The sequence below is a fragment of the Narcine bancroftii genome, chromosome 6, assembly GCF_036971445.1.
Source record: "Narcine bancroftii isolate sNarBan1 chromosome 6, sNarBan1.hap1, whole genome shotgun sequence".
Taxonomy (NCBI): domain Eukaryota; kingdom Metazoa; phylum Chordata; class Chondrichthyes; order Torpediniformes; family Narcinidae; genus Narcine; species Narcine bancroftii.
Window position 1 is genome coordinate 9,986,350 of NC_091474.1, and position 20,786 is coordinate 10,007,135.

Sequence of the window (20,786 nt, forward strand, 5' to 3'; positions counted from 1 at the left end):
CATTTGGATGCACAATCACAACAAAAAATTGCACTAAAACAGTGTTGGAACCAGTGCTTACTTCAGTAAATAATTACAATACTCAGCACTGCAACAAAGTTCAGTTTTTTACAAACATAACTTATAAATTACATATCTTTCATTGAGGCAAGAATGCCACTCAATGCCCTGATCCCAAGTATTAATGACCTGAGACTTCAACAAATTCAAACACAGTTCAGTATCTGGAATGCGTTAAAGTACAGCAGGACTCCAGTACATTGTACAGAAGTCTGCCATTGCTCTTTCCTTTTGTACTTACTGCCCTAGAAATGATGAGTGGTTTAAACTTTAAACCAATTATTGTTTTTTTTTTCTCTCTGTTTTATTTTGTCCAATGAAGGAAAAAAAAATGAAATAGAACCACAATGTAATTGTGTAAAGCTGATGTTACTGTAAAAAGGCTGTAAACGTCCCATATTAAAATTTCTTTATCATTTCATCTTCTTTGAAACTGTTCAAATTATTAAGAAGAAGGCTTCTAACTGCTTCATTCTACAATACATTTAAGTTCTCAGACTATGCTGATTCCAAATCCAATGTCACATAACAGACACATAGACTTACAAAATAAATATACATCAATCACAAAAAATGGCTCTTAAGTATTACAGTAAGGACTCTTTAAATTAATTTTCTTAAATATCAAATAAATAGTAGTTAATTCATAATTTTGCTTTAGTGGTGGCAATGTCTGAAAAATATTTTCATGAATAGGAAAAAATATTAACAAAATCAGAATATTTTCTGAAAAATTATCAAAACATGTCAGTTATAAAATATTCTCACTCCACATAAAAAGGGAATAAATCACATTAATAAAGTAATAAATAATACAATACAAAAATAACTTGACTTGTCTTAACTTCGTAAAACAGCTTAATCTGGAGCAACATAAAAATATCACTGCTTTCACGCACTCCAGAATCAGGTTATTTTAAAAATTCAGTTTTATCTGGATTAAAAAAAAGTTAAATAAATAGACAAACATTAAATAAATAGAAAGAGTCAACATACAGAATAGTTTACATATTTGTTTTCCAGATTCAATTTAAACGTTATTTTGAAATTTACACAATAAGGTTACAGACTACTTGTTCTAAACAAGTGCAATTTCTATTTTCGTAATTGCTATAAATATTTCTAAACCAATATCAATCACAAATGTACTGTATTTACAGGGTACTTGAACAGTTCATATACAATGTTTTTCTTTAGACCTGAATGCCCTTTACAGCTTGTTTAATGCTTTCCAGTAGTGCTTTATTTTCTGGGTTCTGGTAGCATTCCATATTGGTATACATATCTGTGAGGGTATTAACATAGGCATCAAAGTTCTGTTCACTGATTGGTTCCTGCTGAACAATAACAGAAGCAACAAAAAAATGAGAGTTAAAACAGAAATGACTTACAAGGGCACACTGAGTAAAGAAATTTTAACATTTGTCTGACTGGAGCTTGTAATTCTTATCTTTATATGAACACATGCTTTCTGAAAGTCAATCTGTTATTTACACAGCTTGAATGGACTCTTTGCAAACTTCCATCTTCCACAACTAAGTCAAATTTTGGGCTCGGTCAGAGAACACGACGACGTTGAGCATGAGATAACCTCAAGATACCATTTTAAGACCTTTCTGTTTCAAATGCAAATTCGTTGTCATTAACTGTCCCACTGCCAGCCAATTTGTTGAAGATGGATAGGGTGTTATACTCACAGAAGCTATATTACATTTCAACAAATAACGTGACTGACTTAGAATATATAATGTTTAAAGAACAGAAACTACAGCTTATCCCAATTATGCAGGCTAGTTACCATGAAAAATATGCAGTATGCAGATAATATTCCATAATATGGACAGCCATGTAGTGAGCAAGGCTGTTTATATTGGCCAGTTGGAATGCTACTAATATGTGCAACTTACTCTAAACTGGGTGATGCTAACAAAATCTACAATTTGGCTGTCACAAACTACATGATCATCCTTTTATTTTAAATAGAGCCAATAAAACAATGTGCACTGATACTATGAACATTGTGTAGAGGCAGTGAGGAAGCGGGTAGGGAAGATACAGTTGAATTAGATTACACATCTAACAATGCAATATGCATTTTCTTTTCTTTTAAAATTATTTTGATCATAAGTCCATATAAATTAAATATAATATACATTTGGATTGGAATCATATCATAGAGAAATAATAATATTACATGGACACTTATTCCAATCTAAACATATAGTGATTAGTAAAAAAGAAAAAAGAGAAAAGGTTGATTGTAAAGATCTAACCCCATCCACCAATCAACGTTGAAATTCGTATTCAAGCAGACTTGAAATTGAGCAATGGTATCCGGAGATCCAACGAAACATGCCTATTTACTGCATCTCTGCACCTTGATCATTCCAATTATGAAAATAAGCTATAAATGGACCCCAAGTCTTATCAAAGGAGATCTAAATCTTCCTATCATTATGTCTGATTTTTTTCCAAACTTAGAAAGGACATAATATCCAGTAACCATTGACTAGGAGTGGGTGGAGAGTCCTCTTTCCATTTAACCAATATTCCTCTTCTAGCCAGTAATATAGAAAATGCTAAGACCCGTTTTTGGTTAGACGTTAAATATAACTTTACATCACTGGAGAAGCCAAGCGTTGCAATCAGTGGATATGGTTCTAGATTGATCCCTAAAAATGGCTAAAAATGTTCTGAAAATAGATATCCAATATTCTGCTAAATTGGGACAAATCCAAAACACAAGTATCAAAGAAGCTTCAAATCTTTTACATTTGTCACACAATGAGTTGATATCTGGGTAGATATGAGTTTCTGCAACTCATTGGATGGACACTGGTCAACGGGGCTGAGAAAATTCAATACATGTTTGAGACAATGTATAGTTCAGATTCATGGCAATAAATAATTAGGAAAAAGGGTAATATTTATGGCTATTTCAGAAATTTGGAATAGGTATTATTTTTATGCATCTTTCAAATTTAAAAGGATATTTGTAATGTGGTAATTTGATTAATACATTTCAAATTGGAGAAAAAAAGCTTGTATTTTAATAAAGATAACATCTTGTGGCTGTTATTAAAAGCAATACAGAATGTAGCTGAGAAAAGCCAAAAGGTGCCCTTTAATCTCAGTTGAATTTTAGATCTCAATGCTGCAGTACACAATTCAAAAACAATGCTTATTTCACAAACACTGTACAAAGATGTAGATGTCATTGCCTCAAAACATTTGTTATTAATCCAGAGGAAATTAAAGTCCTCTCAATCTCAATTCTTGATGAGGTTTAACTGAAGTCAGTACCTCAAATAGAAGCTTTTTGTAGATTACAATAACCTCTCATGGATTTTGTAATGCCAAGTATGATTTTTGTTCATGATGCATGCGATTAATCCACTTTGAGCCACAATTTATTTGCTTGTTTCAACTGAACCAATAGGCTTGAAGATTATTATTTAATTTCATATGAAAATGGTAAAAGTGCAAAGAAAGCTTCATCGAAAATTTAACAGTAGCTATATTAACCAGCTAAATATCAATCTTTTATTCTTTCAAATTTATGCTTTATTTTTTGTTTGGTATTCATTTTTCCAGTGAGTGAAATAAGCAATACTCAATACTAAGAGTAGATTGTTTTATTCTTTCAGAAAAGCCCTACTCCACAACATATAATGATTATTAGACAATTTCTGCAACAAACAAAATAAGCTAACCTCATCTGCCTCTTCAGTGATCACATTCAGTTCATTTAACTAACATCAAAGAGTGAATATTTTTTATAAGTCATAAGAAATAGAAGCAGGAATAGACCATTCAACTCATTCTGTTACATTGCTATTTGTTAAAATTATGGGTTATCATTTACCTCAGTCCCACTTTCCTGCACTAACCATTCCCAAAAGGCTGCAGGTACTAATTGTATCGGAGGCTCGGAACCAGGAGCTCATTCACAGCTGCAATGGATGGAGGCCATGCGGCCACAGAGGTTAGGGGAGAACAGGGGGCGAATCCATAGACACTTGATGTCTCTGAAGGGACTCTTTTGCCTCCCTTTCTCTTATTATTGGGGGTGTGATTCTGGTGGTGCCTATTTGTGTGCCTTTATGGCAAACAGAAGTTAACAAAATTTAGTATTTTATGTGCATAGGGGATTCATCATTCCGGAATCTACTGTCAAGCTCCATTATGTTTCAATGAGATCATTTTCTATTCTTCTAAACTCTAATGAGTATTGGCCCAAGCTTCTTAATCTTTCCTCATGGGACAGTATCTCCTCCCAGGACTCAATCTTTCGGGGACTTTTGCCATAGTCCTTGCATTGCAAGTGTGAATTTCTTTTGTGTGGCGGCGCACATATTTGTAGCAGTGAACTGGCTCCACTTAATACGCATGGTCAGCAGAGCAGCCGTGACAAAGTTAGTGTCGTGGGTCCTTCTCTTCCGGTACAGATTGGAAGTACGCGTATGCGCTTATGTCCGCATGATGTGAATTCTGGTATGTAAAGGTTGCAGTGCAAAACTCGAAGAAAACTAGTTGTGTATAACGAGCTCACAGCCTGCTGTCTCAGTTCATCCCTCTGTGCTCGCGCACACACCACCACAATGTTTCAGGTTCAGTCTTGCCATCTTAGTGCAGAAGGATATTCTTTATTTCTGTACTCAAATCCTTTTGTACTGAGGCAAATATACTACATGGCTTGCTAAAAGCTTGGTGTTCTAGCATGCAGTAATCCCTGTGAAAAGTCACCAGGTCCCTTTGGAAGTACCTGGAAAATAAGTGCAAAGTAAGGGGCAACAGGTTCTAGAAATAGAATGGGTCAATATTCCTGTTCCTCAAAGTTGCAAAGGCCTGGCACTTACTCTATTTAATCTGATCCCTATTCTGTCAGGAGCTGTAGACTAGCCAAGAGTCCCTTTAACTTATGTAATTGAGGGACCCCTTTGACTATTTTCACATATACATGAGGGACCTACCATCTTCTTTAACGGGCTCTCTTTATGTGCAAAGCCCTGTATGCCATAAATGGTTGCACACATTGAGTGAAAGAGAATGCTCCAAAATCGTCCTTTTTTCTTAACATTAACTTAACATGAAGTATTCATATATATCTCATATATATGAAACATTAGAACCATAGAACACTATTGCACAGATAATAGGCCATTCAGGCCTTTTAGTCTGTGTTCCGCTAGTCCCATTGACTTAAACCCATTCCAAAACCCCCCAGACCTCTCCCATTCATGTATCTATCCAATTTAGTCTTAAAATTTAAGAGTGAGCCCATATTTACCATGTCAGATGGCAGCTCATTCCATACTCCCACTACTCTCTGAGTGAAGAAGTTCCCCCAAATGTTCCCCTAAACCTTTCCCCTTTCACTCAAAAGTCATGTCCTCTCGTATTTATCTCTCCTAATCTAAGTGGAAAGAGCCTACTTGCATTTACCCGGTCTATACCCCTCATAATTTTGTAAACCACTATCAAATCTCCCATTCTTCTACGCTGCAAGGAATAAAGTCTTCACCTGTTTAATCTTTCCCTGTAACTCAACTCCTGCAGACCCGAAAACATCCTAATAAATCTTCTCTGCATTCTTTCAATCTTATTGATGTCCTTCCTGTAGTTTGGCAACAGAATGGTGCACAATACTCCAAATTTGACCTCGCCAATATTTATACAACCTCACCTCACCTGCGTCTAGTGACGCAGTGATACCTGATGCAATGAAAACAGCTCCCTCATGTCCAATGTCAGAGTGGTGGATGGCATTAATGACAGGTAGGTCCCAGTTAGCATCCCCCTCCCCGGTCGACTGGCTGATCCCTGCTACCACCATCACCCTGCCCCCCACCTTCTATCCTTTTACTTTTAATATACTTGTAGATACCCTTTGGGTTTACCTTCACATTATATGCCAAAACAACATAATGTCTTTTTGCCTTCCTGATTTCTTTCTTACATTTTCTAGTCTTTTAGGACCTTATTTTCTCCTTGTTGCCTATACCTGCAATGCACCTCTCTCTTCTTAACCAGTTCACCAATATCCCTTGAAAATCAAGGATCCCTATGCCTGTTAGCTTTGCCTTTAATCCTGACAGGAACATGCAAATTTTGAACTCTCAAAATTATGCCTTCAAAGGCCTTCTACTTATTTAACACATCCTTGCCATAAAACAACATCCCAAATCCACTCTTCCTAGATCTTTTTTCATTTCCACAAAAATTGGCCTTTCTCCAATTTAGAATCTCAACTGAGGTCCTGGCCTATCCTTATCCATAATTAACTTGAAACTAATGACATTATGGTCACTAGACCCAAAATGTTCACCTACACATGCTTCTGTCACTTGACCTGTCTGGTTCCCTAATAGGAGATCAAGTACAGCATCCTCTCTCATTGGTACCCCTATATCTTGATTTAGAAAACTTTGCTGAACACATCTGACAAACTCCAAGCCATCCAGCCCATTTTATAGTATGGGACTCCAAGTCAATATGTGGAAAATTAAAATTTCCTACTACAGGTACACAATCCTTTATCTGGACATCTAAAATCTGGAAAGCTCCAAAATCTGGCAAGTGGGGACCGGCGGTTGTGGGAGGCGTCCGAAGGACCGAGGTTGGGGGAGACGGCCGGGCGACTGGAAGGGGATGGGTGTGGATACGGCATCACAATTCGGGTGGGCTTTCCGAAATCTGGAAAAATCCGAAATTCGGAACACAAGGGTTCCGGATAAAGGATCGTGTACCTGTATCACAACTTTTTGTTTCCTACATCGGTCTGCTATCTCTCTACACATTTGCTCCTCTAATTCTCTCTGACTATTGGGCGGTCTATAATACAACCCTATCATTGATTTATGTATTTCTATATACAGTATGAATACTTGTCCTTCGAATGTACTATTTGTTTGTATGTGTGTTATGTCTGGTTGTAAGTCTGCGTGTTTTGCACTGAGGACTAGAGAACACTATTTTGTCAGATTGTACTTGTACAATCAGATGATAATAAATTTGACTTAACTGGACTTTGAGGTTTAATTTTTATGATCTGTTCATATTTGTATGTCTTTCTAACACAGAGAAAAGAAAGAAAATATACTTTATGATATCGATAATGACCTTTTAGAAACTGAAGAAACCATTTTACTTCATAATTTTTACGTGATTTAACAAGTAAATAATCATAATTTCTGCATCTTGGTTATCACCAAATGCCATTTGCCATCCTTTTGTTTTGACACTTGGGGCTAAAAGCTTTAAGACTGTGGGCCCAGAGTATCTGAAAACTGTACAAATAGAGTCCAGAAGAACTGAAAAGACGATGATCTAGATAATGAAGCAGGGTTAATTCTGACGTCAATATCAAGTATAGAAGCTGTACCAAAGTAATCAGATCGCGGATGATAACACAGATCCACCAATGATCCCCAGCTCACAATTCATAATGGTTTCTGACTAGAGCGTTCTATTAAAGCAGATAGCAAAGATCAGGTCACACACTTATTTATTCATGGGTGTAATTGTCCCTTCCTGTTAAACAGCTGAAAAATATAGCATGGATGCACAAATGTAAAAGGGATTCTGAACACACTGTTAAAGTCTCTTTGCAGCTGCTATATTCCTGTTATCTATTTAGAAACACAAACATGAAGTTTCTGCTGCTGAAGAATTTCAAACACTTCATTTGTTAGGCACATAATAACAAAACAGTAAAGTGCTTTGTATAAATGACTTGGATGAGAGCACAGAAGATATGGTTGCTAAATTCTAATGATACAAAAATAGTGAGGAAAGCAAGTTATGAAGAGGTCAGAAAGAAAACTGCAGAGGGATATAGATACAGATTCATAGAGTGATAGAGCACAGAAATGGGCCCTTCAGCCCAACAATTTCACACATCATCCGTCCTCCATTTGCACCTCAATAATTACATTTTTTAGAACTCTCCCAACATTCTCATCATTGGATAATCTTGCTCCATTCACTACATTGTCCTCCTGGGTTCTATTACTTATCAATACAATAAAGTTCAAAGTTCAAATATATTGTCAGAGTATAAAAATGACATCACATACATCCATGAGATTCTTTTTCCTGCGGGCCAGACGGAATTGCTAATTAACGGTAACTGCAAACTGTACTCAAGCAGAAAATTATGTATATAAAAGAGAGAAATGTAAACAAATTGGTTGTGCAAATACAGAAAAAACAAAATATTCAGTAATATCTAATGTACAAAGTAAGAGCCCTTAAATGAGTTCCTGATTGAGTTTGTTGCTTAGGAGTTTGATGCTGGAGGGGTAGCAATGGTTTCTGAATTTGGTGATACAGGTCCAGTGGCACTGGTATCTCTTTCTTGATGGCAGAAGCGAGAACAGTGTGTGTGTGGGTGGTGTGGATCCTTGATGATTGTTGCTACTTTCCAATGGCAACATTCCCTGTAGATGTTCTCGATGATGGAGAGAGTTTTGCCTGTGATGTACTGGGTTGTGCCCACTCCATTTTGTGTGGAAGGGGAAATATGCAGGCTCCACACAGTAAACACCCAGTCAGGTCTGAAACTAGGTCTCTGCATTGTGAAGCAGTGGTTCTACTAATTGCACCATTTTGCTTCCCACAGCACAGTTTAGCAAGTGGGAAATTATTTAGCAAATGGAGTACAATGTTAAAAAAATGCAACATTTTCCACTTCGGCAGGAAAAAAAAACTTTATCTAAATGGTAATAGATTGTAGAGCTTTGTCATATAAAAAATTAACAAAAGGCTGGTGTGCAGCCACAGCAAGTAAATTTCTAAAATTTGTCTAATGAGGAACTATGGAACAAACTGTACATGTATCTGCTGGAGTTGAGAAGACTGAGAGGTGACTTGATTGAAAGATAAAATATCTTTAAGTATTTTTACATTAGAGGTAGATTGATTCATGATACGCAAGGGGATGGAAAACATTACGGGGATAAGATGGATGCAGCGTTAATGTAAACAGATCAGCTGTGATTTTTCTGAATGTCAGAGCAAGTTTGGACCAGAGGCCTATTCCTGAACCTAATTTGTAGGTCTGCAAGTTTAACTTTGTTCTTTCCATGGTAGGGGTTTATTGAATCTGATGGCCAAGTTATGATATACCTGACACACCATCAATCACTCAGGAGGCTATTGTGGAGTAATGGTACTATGGAAGTCACAGTTTAGTTCCAAGGATATAAATTTTTAACTGAAAAATGAGACTAATTGTGGGTGTCACCCAGAGAGGCCAAGGTTGGTCAGTACAGGAAATACAAAATCTTCCAGCTGAAGTAAAAAGTGTTTTTTTGAGATTGAACAAGCTAAAGATGTCTTTACTCAGCTTCAAGGTGCTGTGTACAGGAAAGATCTTGCAATAACATTATCATGTCCAAATCGAGTGTATTTAATTATTTTGTTCTTCAAACTTTTGCAGGAAAAACAATGGTTTTGGGGGCTATGGAACAGTTACCTTTATACAGGAACCTGTGGGGAGGGGCCACAGGTACAAATGGCCATTAGGTATGCTTGACCAGATAATTATACCTTACAGTGGTTTACTACAACACCTACAGAACTTTATTTTGGCACTGAAAAATACCAATTTTTCACTGAGTTTTCTGTTTGCTGCTCCTCTGTAGAGTGGTGAAATGTTGACCTGTTTCTAGTTTATGCATGACACAAACTCAAAGTGTATCCACCTTGCAATTGAATATTCACCAAAATTTCTAATGAGCCTCAAAGGTCGACTAACTGGTTCACCCTAGCATACAGTTTATTTACTGATATATTGGATAAACAAACAAATGGAACAATGAGCGAAAGGGTACGTGTATTTAAGGAAGCACAGGACTGCAGAGGTAGTGGAAGTAGGGTCTTTAGCATTTTTAAGCACATGGTCACAATATTTGAGACCAGTGTAGCAGATAATTATTTTATCTTGTTTGAAATCTTTATTCCTGGCTAAACTCACAGAAGTGAAGATTAACTTGAGCACAGATTTCAAAATGCATCATTGAATCGTGAATATAACAAATCAAAGCCAAACACTAATACCGAAGAACAGGCAAAACAAATCCTTTTACTGTATTCAGTACAAGTGACAATAAACAATAACGGATGAAGCTAACTTTGAATTCTAATACTGAAAACTTTTAGAAAGATGAAAATTCTGAATGGAAAATTGTGTTGGTCCTCTCAGCTCAATTCTGGAACGACCAGTATGTACACGTAGGGAATGAAATGCGGCATTAGCAGCACAATGGTTTGCAACTATCCTCAATATCAACAGGATATTGTTACACGTGACATCACCGTGACCGATCAGGTATTTAAAAGAATATACAGTAGCTTACCATTTGAGGCAGCTTGATGTCGGCAAGGCTACGAATAAGGGCTTGACTCAAGCCTGCCAGCTCTTTAAATAAGGCTTCATTTTGCTCTTCAATTACTTTATTCTCATCTTCGATAGTTTTCAAATTTTTTTCCATGCTGCAAATCTGAACAATAGCACTGAATGTTAGTCCATTGATTCAGTGAACACTAAAAGACTTTAGACTCTTCCCAACTAATTAACGAATACATGTAATTAGATACCAACAGTGGTTTCCATTTCTGCCAGCATTATTTTAGGCAAATTAAAGAATATGTGAATGTAACAAATACTATCAACTATACTCTTGAAGAGTATATCGTAAATAACATGTTTCATGGTTTTTCTTTTACAGTTCTAAATATTAGCAATAAATTGTGTTCTTGCCAGTGATTGAATGAATGATTTAAAAAAAGGGGTTAACAAGTAAATGTGAATGGAATATTTCACCATGAGCAGTGCAGTACTTTGAAGGATTCAGTGAGAAAGCCAAATGCTTAAGCACATGGATTTTTATCCCTTACATCTTCGGGGATTCAAATCCAACTATTACAACAAATGCCTTCTTTGCTTGCTGCCTGTAATGGTACTATGGAAGTCACAGTTTAGTTCCAAGGATATAAATTTTTAACCGAAAAATGAGACTAATTGTGGGTGTCACCCAGAGAGGCCAAGGTTGGTCAGTACAGGAAATACAAAATCTTCCTGCTGAAGTAAAAAGTGTTTTTTTGAGATTGAACAAGCTAAAGATGTCTTTACTCAGCTTCAAGGTGCTGTGTACAGGAAAGATCTTGCAATAACATTATCGTGTCCAAATCGAGTGTATTTAATTATTTTGTTCTTCAAACTTTTGCAGGAAAAACAATGGTGGTGGTCCAATCTATGTGTGAAGGATGACAAACATCAAGAACACAATAACAATACTTTTGTGTTTTACAACCTGATCTATTTCATCTGCTTAAAATTTTAGATACGGTAAAACTCTGCACATCCAGCACACCTGTGACTGGCAGGTTTTCCATACTATTAATTGGTTGTTATTCACTTTTAATTCACTTTTTAGATGTAGTAAAATCAATTTGGCAGTGAACCCGTAGATTTAAAGAGAGGATGAAAAACAGGGCCCTGCTACATTTCATGGGAAACAGGGCCCTAGTGAGTTTAAAAGGAGAGCAAGAAAATAATGGCCCCAATTGCTCTATAGCAGTGGATCTCAACCTCCATTTTCCCCACTCACATACCACTTTAAGTAATCCCTTACTAGCCACAGAGTACTATCTATGCCATAGGTGCTCTTTGGTTAATAAGCGATTACTTAAGGTGATATGTGAGTGAAAAAAAGAAGGCTGAGAAGCACTGCTTTATAGCAATGGTATTTAAGCTTTTTCTCAACCATTTTCTTAACCTTCAAAATCAACCTTTTTTTACATTCACATACCACCTTAAGTAATCCCTTACTCATCACAGAGCACCTATGGTATAGGGATTACTTAAAGTGGTATGTGAGTGGGAAAAAAAAAGTTTGAAAACCACTGCTCTATAGGGAGCATGGGAACCAAGAGAGCAAGGAAAAACATCACCAGGTGAGCCAGATGCCAAACCATCTGGATTTCTGAATAAATAGCCAATGAATTATGAGCATTTTGCTGAGCACTTTGTATTCTAATGAAAGGAAATTAGATTGTCAGACGTTGTTGGAGTTTTTGTGTAAATCTGTATTTGGTTTTAGGTTTCTTTTTATCTAGCTCTACTGAAAATTGCATGATTTGAAATCAGCAATTTGTGTTGCAATATGGGGATAAAATGTTGTAAAATATGACTTCTTTGTAAATGTTTGTACTTATAATAGCAAATGAGGTCAGGTCATTCAGCCCATCAGGTTCCATGCTAGCTCAACGACTGATTCCACCTGCAGTGAATTCGTCCATCGTTATTGAATGACGATCTACCGGGACCAATGCCTGAAGAGGGCTCACAAAATCAGTGAACCGGTGCGGACTCGAAAGGCCAACATGGCCTGTTTCTGCTCCGTAAATGGTTATATGGTTATATGCCAACAAAGATATTTTACTTTATATTCTAGGGTTACTGTAGGGGTCAATTAACCTGAATTTGGAATGTGGGAGGAAACCAGATAATCTGGAGGAAACATGTGCAGTCATGGAGGGAACAAACTCTGCAGACTGCCCTTGAGGCCAGGACTGAACCTGGATCCCTGTCACCATGTGGCAGCAGCACTAACTCTATCACCATGCTGCCCAAGACTGCTCTCTTTAATTAATACCTGTGATTGCAACTTCACCATATTGGATTCCATCTCTGTGTTAGATTCGTTCAACTCACTGATCTCTTTGTCAAGTTGTTTAATTTCTTCATCATTCTCTATTGCTGTTGAGGAAACAAAAGCATATTTGAGCCAATCCCGAAAATAATGTTCACACAACATTCCCTTGTTGTTATTTTAATCAAAGTATTTTTAAATAATTTATGTGAATAAATTAAATGCTCTGCTGATAATATTTGTAAACATCATTTCACATGTTCAGTAAATAGAGGAAGATGTTGGGGAAGTGCTTATTTTTGAAAGTATTTCCATTCAACAGCATAGCAAATGGTGTCATAAGTGGGATCTTGTTGCTCCACTCCTAGTGTCCAGCAATTTGGATTTGCAGTGTTGCCATTCTGGTGAGCTCACAATTAGCTATTTTGCAGTCAGTGGACACCAAAAAAATCATTATAATTGTGACTACAAATTTATGAACCCACAATGAAAGTTTACTCTGGCTGGCTAATGTTAGAAATTGCTCTCAGGCTGGTCTGAACAAATTGATCAGTACTTAGAACTGAGCCACTTGGACATCATGCTGTGTACCACCAAAATTTAGTAGAAAATGCAATCTTGTTTAAAAGTTTTTAGATTGGTTTTAACAATGACTATTTATAAGATCTATACTGTGAGTAAAAGTTTTTCATATAAGCTGGGAATACTCCCCAACATTTTCCTTCCTATAAATAATACTTTGTTGCTTGCTTTATCGCTCTCAATAATTCAATTAAATGCACATTAATGTTTAAGGTTAAGGTGAATATCATTCATTGCATTCGCACATATCAATTTCATTTGTTCCAAAAACATACATCTTGCATTGCAGAAAACAGAAGTTCTATAATATAAATGACTGATTTAAAGTCATGTAGAAAATTAAATTCTGTCTATTGATACCAACATTTTGGGGAGAAGTTTCTGTATTCCAAGCATTTTCTATGAAACTGTAAACAGTGGCCTTGTAAATAATATTTATATGGTTTCAAATCACAATAGAAGATTGCATTAAATTTCAATTCCTATTGTATCTTACCATCACTAGCTCTAAATTTTGTGGTTAGTAGATCTTCCCCTGAGAATTTTGCTTTTTTCATGGCCAAAGTTGCCCTTGGACAGCCAGAAAGACTTTAAAAAAGAGAAATAAAAGTTATGAGTGAACAAGTCAATTGTGTGAGTTTGGTAGTACCCTTACAATTATGACTAGATATTTACAGATGGAGATTTCTAAAAAACTGGGATTAAAGTAAAATAATTAAAACCTGATCAATGCACTACATTTTCAGTGCCTGATAAAATTCTGAAGGATTGGGTAAAAGATCATTTGGAAATGCAGAGACTAACCAGAGGCAGTAACATGGCTTTGTATTGATGATGACAGGACAGTAGAAGTGGCCTACACTGAGCAAGGCTTTCCACTAGGTCTCATATATGACACTGGTTCAAAAAGTTAAGGTCCAACAGATTCAGGGTCAATTGGCAAAATGGATACAAAATTGGCTTGATAATAGGAGGGTGATGATAGAGAGTTGTTTTGGATATCCTTGATAAAAGGTAACCCACAAGGATTGGTGCTGGGACCAATGTCTGTGGAAGGTATGATCAGTAAATTTGTAGCTGACACAAAAGTTGGCGGAATTGTTGATCGTCTTAGATCGGCAGAGAGATATCAACTTTTTGGTGAAATGGACTGAAAATCGCAAATGAAACTTAAGCCATTTGAGGCATTTCAGAACCAGAATCAATTGTCCTGAACAAGTCATGAAATTTGCTGCAGCTTCACAGTGCAAACATTCATATTATACCATAAAAAATAAAAATAATAGTTCACGAAAAGTAAGGCAATGTCTATTGTTCATTGATTATTCAGGAATCTGATGGCAGACGGAAGAAACTGTCCTTGTGCCATTGAGTGCTCATTGAGCTCCTGTACCTTTTTCCCAATGGTAGCAGAGTGAAGAGTGCAAGGCCTGGGTGGTGGGGGTCTTTGAGGATAGAGACTGCTTTATTAAGACACCACCTCATAGATATCCTTGATGGAGTAGAGTCCAGTACCTATGATGCTGCAGGCTGAGTTAACAACCCTCTGGACTTTATTCTTCTCCTGAGAGTTGGTGACTCCATACTAGGCAGTGATGCAACCAGCCAGAATGATCTCCACAGTACACCTGCAGAAGTTTACGAGAGTCTTCGGTGACATGCTGAATCTCCTCAGACAAAGTATTATCACTGGCGAGCCTTCTTTGTGATTGCATCAACGTGGAGGCTCCAGGACAGATCCTTGGAGATGTTGACACCCAGAAATCTGAAGATCTTAACCCTCTTCACTATTGAGCCCTCGATAAGGTCTGGGTTATGTTCCATGGACTTCCTCCTGAAGTCTACAATCATCTCCTCGGTTTTGCTGACGTTGAGCACAAGATTGTTGTTGTTACATCATTCAACGAGCCGATCTATCTCCCTCCTGTAAGCTTCCTCATTGCAATATGTGATTCTGCCGACAACTGTGGTGTCATCGGCAAACTTGTAGATGGCATTAGAATTATGCCTGACCACACATAGGTGTATAACAAGTAGAGCAGTGGGCTAAGCACGCATCCTCGGGGGGCGCCTGTGTTGATAATCATTGAAGAGGAGATGTTGTTTCCAATTTGTACTGTCTGTGGTCTTGTAATGAGTTGCAGAGGGTGGTACAGAGGCCTAGAGTTTGTAGTTTCTCGACCAATACTGAGGGAATAATGATACTGAAGCCGAGTTGAGTCAATGAAGAGCAGTTGTATGTATGATTTGCTGTTTTCGAGATGATCTGGTGCTGCGTGGAGAGCTAGCGATATTGCATCTGCAGAGGAGCGATTGTGACGATAGGTGAATTGCAGTGGGTTCAGCTCTTTGCTTAGGTACGTGTTAATTCTGGCCATGACCAGCCTTTCAAAGCATTCCATCACAGTACAGTATTACACAGCATTACAAAGGTACAACATACAGTATGAGTGCTGTGGTCTTAGGAAACATTGAGGAGGAAAAGGATCTTGGAGCAGAGGTTCACGGATCCTTGAAGGTGAAACACAGGTAGATAATGCAATTAGGATGACATATCGAATACTAGGATTCATTAGATGGGGCATCAAATACAGAAATAGAAAGGTTGTGCCATGACTTTTTGTGACCTTAGTCAGATGTCTCTGGAGTACTGCATGCAGGCTGGTCACCATTCAATCAGAAAGATATGAGAGTGCTGGAGAAGGTACAGAAAGGATTCATCAGGGTGTTCCCTGGGATAGAGCAGTTCAGTTATGAGAAGAGACTGGAGAAGTTGGATATGTTTTTGCTTAAGCGGAGGGGGTTAAGATGGGAAAAATTGAGGTATATAAAATGATGAGGGGTATTTATAGAAAAAGCAGTTCAGAGGAAGATCAAATGAGGACATAGATTTAGAGTAAGAGGGAAGAGATTTGGAGGGGATATGAAGGGGATCTTCATCCAGACAGTGATAAGTAGCTGAAATACACTGCTGGAGAGGGTGGTTGATGTTGGGTTACTGACAGCATTTAAGAAGAGTTTACATAAGCACTGATATCACCAAGTTCTAGAAGGCGCTGGACCAAGTGCTGGGAGATAGGATCAATAAGGAAAGGTGCACATTGGTTGATATGAACTAGGTGGGCTGAATGGCCTGTTCCCATGGAGTCGATTGCAAAACTCAATGTTACCAGGCATGAGCCAAGAAATTATCAGTGGTATAATTTGTTGTCAAATTGTCTATGCATTCCTATAATTTTCTGACTCTAGTTTTGATGTCTTCATTAAAATAGTAAAACCAGGAATTGCACTTGAGGGCACTAAATTTTCATGAATAAACTAACTGTAAATCCCAGGCTTCTATTATTATCTCAAATAATAAAGAATTATATTTTTAACATATAAGAGTAACATAAGGTAACAAAGTTGTTTTTGGCCTTTTGCTCAGGTTAACAAAACATTATTTTCAAGACAACAAATCAGGGAGCAGTTTCATCTAGGGCAGGGGTGTCAAACTCAAATTCATGGAGGGCCAAAATTAAAAACTTGGACTAAGTTGAGGGCCGAACTAAATAATTATTGAAAATTTTCAACAACATCTGCATGTTTTCTTTTCTTTCAACATATGTAATGTTAAACTTTAGGATATAACTTTAGGAGGATAATGTTACAGGTCAGGAGTAGGTAGCTCAAGTTCACCTTTTGCTTGACCTGAAGAGAAACATATTTGGTCCCTGTGGAGATGTAGTCAGCATTCACAGGCTGTGTCCATTTTGGCCTGCATCAGGACTCAGCATTTCCTGCTCACTCCTCAGGCTCTAGGCCTCTATTCACCCTCGACCCACCATCCCTCTACCTGACCAATCCATTACCCAACCTCTACTCACCCCTCACTCCACTCGCTCTGCCTCTACCCACCCCATCCTATACACGCCCCTCTACTCCCTCTACCCGTCTCTCACCCTCTAATCACCCCTCCCCTACTCGCCCTGCCCCTCCCCTTTTACTTCTTCCCTATCCACCCCTCCTTCTACTCATCCCTCCCTCTAACTGCCCCTCGCACCACCATAACTTCCCCTGCCCATTACTCCTCACCTACACCCTCTGCCCACCCCTGCTTACCCACCCACTCAGGCCCAGCGCGCTGCCGATCAGCCTTTGCGGAACAGCGGGGGTCGTGCGCAGTCTGCCATGTCCATCGCGCCGACAGGAAATCACAGGCGCTCGCCAATCCGCCGCACCGCTCAACAGGTGGGAGAAGTGACTGGTTGTGCAGGGAGCCTTCCAACTGGCTTGCCGGCTGATGGCATCGACAGACTTCTCGTGTTACAATTTTGTTTTCCCCGTTCTCAAAGTTTGCACGGTCAACCTGCAACACTCTTGCTCCCTCCGCGTCCTGTGGATCTGATGCCCAGGTGTTGTTAGGATTCCCAGCAGAAGGTTTGTGGAACTTTACCATTCTGGATTCCTTTTTGAGAATATTCTGGCCATCTTTTAAGGGGGGTGGTTTTAGGTGGGAGGGGATAGTTAGGGGGTGGGGAAGGATGTGCAATGAAGGGGGAGGATGGTGGGGGTGACACTACCAAAAAACAGCATTGGCTCTTGCTGCAGGGCGGGCCACCTCTAATACATTTTTGAAATGATCTTGCGGGCCAAATATAATTATATCGCGGGCCAAATTTGGCCCGCGGGCCAGAGTTTGACATGTGTGATCTAGGAACTCTGGCAATGCCAGGGCTACAGCTAAATCTAATTAAAAAGTTGCAGCAATGGTTAAATGTTTTAGCATTCAAGTTTAATACTGTATTATTTCCCCAATCCTTGGAGCATTAGCTTGTTACTCCATTACAGGAAGGACATGGAAGCTTATGAAAGACTATAGAAGAGATATTGCCTGGCTTGGTGGGGATGAGCAAGGAGGAGAAGTTGGACAAAGTTAGCTTGTTTCCTCTGGAGCGTTGGAGGCCGAAGGGAGATCTGATAGAAGTTAAAAAAAATTATGAGATGCATAGGGCACACAGTCAATTTTTATCCCATATAACTTCTATGTGTAAGGAAACTCCCATTAGTGTGCCCTGATTCTTCACACCCTGGAGTTGGACAGATTAGCCCACCTCCTTTCACATGAATGTCACATACTGAAGGACACATGTTTAAGGTGCTGGGTGGGGGAGTGTAGAGGGAGTTTAAAGGCAATGTGCTGAGCAACTTATTTTTCAGAGAATGGTAGGTGACTGAAGCGGGCTGCCAGGGGTAGTGGTGGAAGCAGACAAGATACTGGTGTTTAAGAGGCTCCCAGATAGACATGCATGGAATAGAGGAATATGTATCATAGACAAGCAGCAGAGATTTAATTTAATTTGGGCTCATGTTCAGTGCAGGCATCATTAGTTGAAGGGTCTATTCTTCTGCTGTACTCTTCTATGTTCTATTTTCCTATATCATATGTTTCATTTTACAGATGCTATATCCTGCCTGGATGTAGTAATAAATATTACCCTTTGGAAATATTATGGATTGAGGATGAAGAACTATTTCTAATAAAAAAGAATTCTATGTTTTATATCGATTGCAATAAAATGGAAGAAAAATAGGGTCCATAATATCTTAAACTCTCCACTGCCTTTTCAATTGGCATTAACCCATTTATTTTTAAATATTCATCATTTTAATTGATAGAGAAAAAAACATTATGTCTTGATAATGCACTTAATTTAGAATAATTAGATCAGGACTGTATTTTAATTATAATACAAGTAGAAGTCCTAAGTATTATTTGCAATACTTAATTGTAGGACAGTGTCATATACCTTCTATGTGTAAGGAAACTCCCATTAGCGTGCCCTGATCCATCACACCCTGGGGTTGGACAGGCTGGTCCATCTCCTTTCACAGGTTTCCAAGTAAATGGTGTCCCATTGTGGAATCCTTCCTTTTGTCTGCGAGCAGCCACAGGACAGCCAGACGCGCTGCGATGTGATGCATACTTGCCGCTCACGTGCCCGAGCCCATCACATCCAGGAACAGGACATCTAAAGGAAAACAGAGACTTGATACTACTGGCTGTTTGTTCAATAATGGCAACGAGGTAAAAAGTATAATATCATAAAAATTCAACAAAAATATACTTAAAATATAATTAAAACAATGGAAATGTAAAAGAGATCTGTGTTGAGATCTATAAATCCAGTTGTTAACCAGGAATGCCCTTTAGCCACTGCTCAATGACATGTTATATTATTGTAGTTTCTTGTTATTTACATTAAATAGACACAAAATTGCATGTAAATGACAAGCCCCAGGTTTCTTTGCATTCATAGAATTTAAGTACCTATGCATATTAACCAACACTTTTATACTTTTACTCAGTTGCAAATAATTTAAGGTGGTTTTTTTAAAAAAATGTTCTGCATTTAGCTCTGTTTTTAAGTGAACCAGTTAGTATCTCTACCAAATGCAATTTATTTTACAAAAATATAGGAACAAAAGATATCGAGTCCTTGTGAGTTGAGAAAATGCAAGAGTAAAATGACTTGTGGTAGTTATATACAGGTCTTCAAGTAGCAGCCAGGATGCAGAGTACAAATTAAATCAGGTGTTAGAGAAGGCATACAAGAGATGCACTCTTATAGTGATCATACCTTCAGTATGCAGGGAGACTGCGAAAATCAGGTTGGCGCTGGATCCCAAGAGAAGGAATTTGTACAATGCCTATGAGAATGTTTTTTAGAGCAGCTAAAGAAGCAATTCTGAATTTGGTGTTGCCCAATAAATCAGATTTGATTAAGGTAGTTTAAGGTAAAGAAACTCTCAGGAGGCAGTGATCATATTTGATGGAATTCACTCTGCAGTTTGTGACAGAAAACCTAAAAGTGAATACATCGATATTACAGTTGAGTTAAGGTAACTACAGGGGCATGAGAGTGGAATTGGTCAAAGTTGATTGGATGGGGACCCTAGCAAGGATGATTTTAGAGGTTTCTGGGAGAAATTCAGAAGATATTGGATCATTTCATCCTAAAGAAGGAGCAACATTCTTTAGGGAGGATGAAGTTACAGTGGCTGACAAAGAAAGCCAAAGACAGCATCAAAGCAAAAAATACTGGAGGGAAGCTGGAAGATTGGGACACTTTTAAAAACAACAGATGACAATAATAAAAAAAGCAGTTAAGTGGGAAAAGAGAAATATGAAAGTAAGTGAGTAATAATATACAAGAGGATATCCACGTTTTTCAGATATATAAAGAGTAAAAGAGATACTACTGGCTCTTTCAGTGGATACTGAAAAATTACCTTGGAGAAGTGATAACGAGGAACAAAGAAACGGTGAACTGCATTGGTATTTTGTCAGTTTTCACTGTGGAAGAAACCAGTGTCATGCTAGAAATTTGAGAGTTGGGGACAGGAGTGGGTCTAATAGCTATTACTAAAGAGAAGGTGCTGAGGATTCCAAAAGAGGTAGATGAAGAGATTGTGTAGAGATTGGCAATGATCTTTCAAGAATCA

At 38.0% G+C, this 20,786-nt stretch overlaps 1 protein-coding gene across 8 annotated transcripts in view; it reads right to left on the reverse strand.

The window, feature by feature from the left end:
- Positions 1 to 974: 974 nt before the first annotated feature.
- myt1b (myelin transcription factor 1b) overlaps positions 975 to 20,786 on the reverse strand; it is a 127,778-nt gene continuing 107,966 nt past the window's right edge. For 7 of the 8 annotated variants that reach the window (XM_069883902.1, XM_069883904.1, XM_069883907.1 and 4 more), the window contains 5 exons: positions 19,091 to 19,312; positions 13,798 to 13,889; positions 12,723 to 12,826; positions 10,422 to 10,565; positions 975 to 1,397 (listed from right to left, as the gene is read on the reverse strand). In XM_069883902.1, the coding sequence (XP_069740003.1) occupies positions 1,254 to 1,397; positions 10,422 to 10,565; positions 12,723 to 12,826; positions 13,798 to 13,889; positions 19,091 to 19,312 (706 nt within the window). In that variant the 3' untranslated portion in view covers positions 975 to 1,253. The remainder of the gene's footprint in view (positions 1,398 to 10,421; positions 10,566 to 12,722; positions 12,827 to 13,797; positions 13,890 to 19,090; positions 19,313 to 20,786) is intronic. The other variant, XM_069883906.1, reaches the window with a different exon arrangement.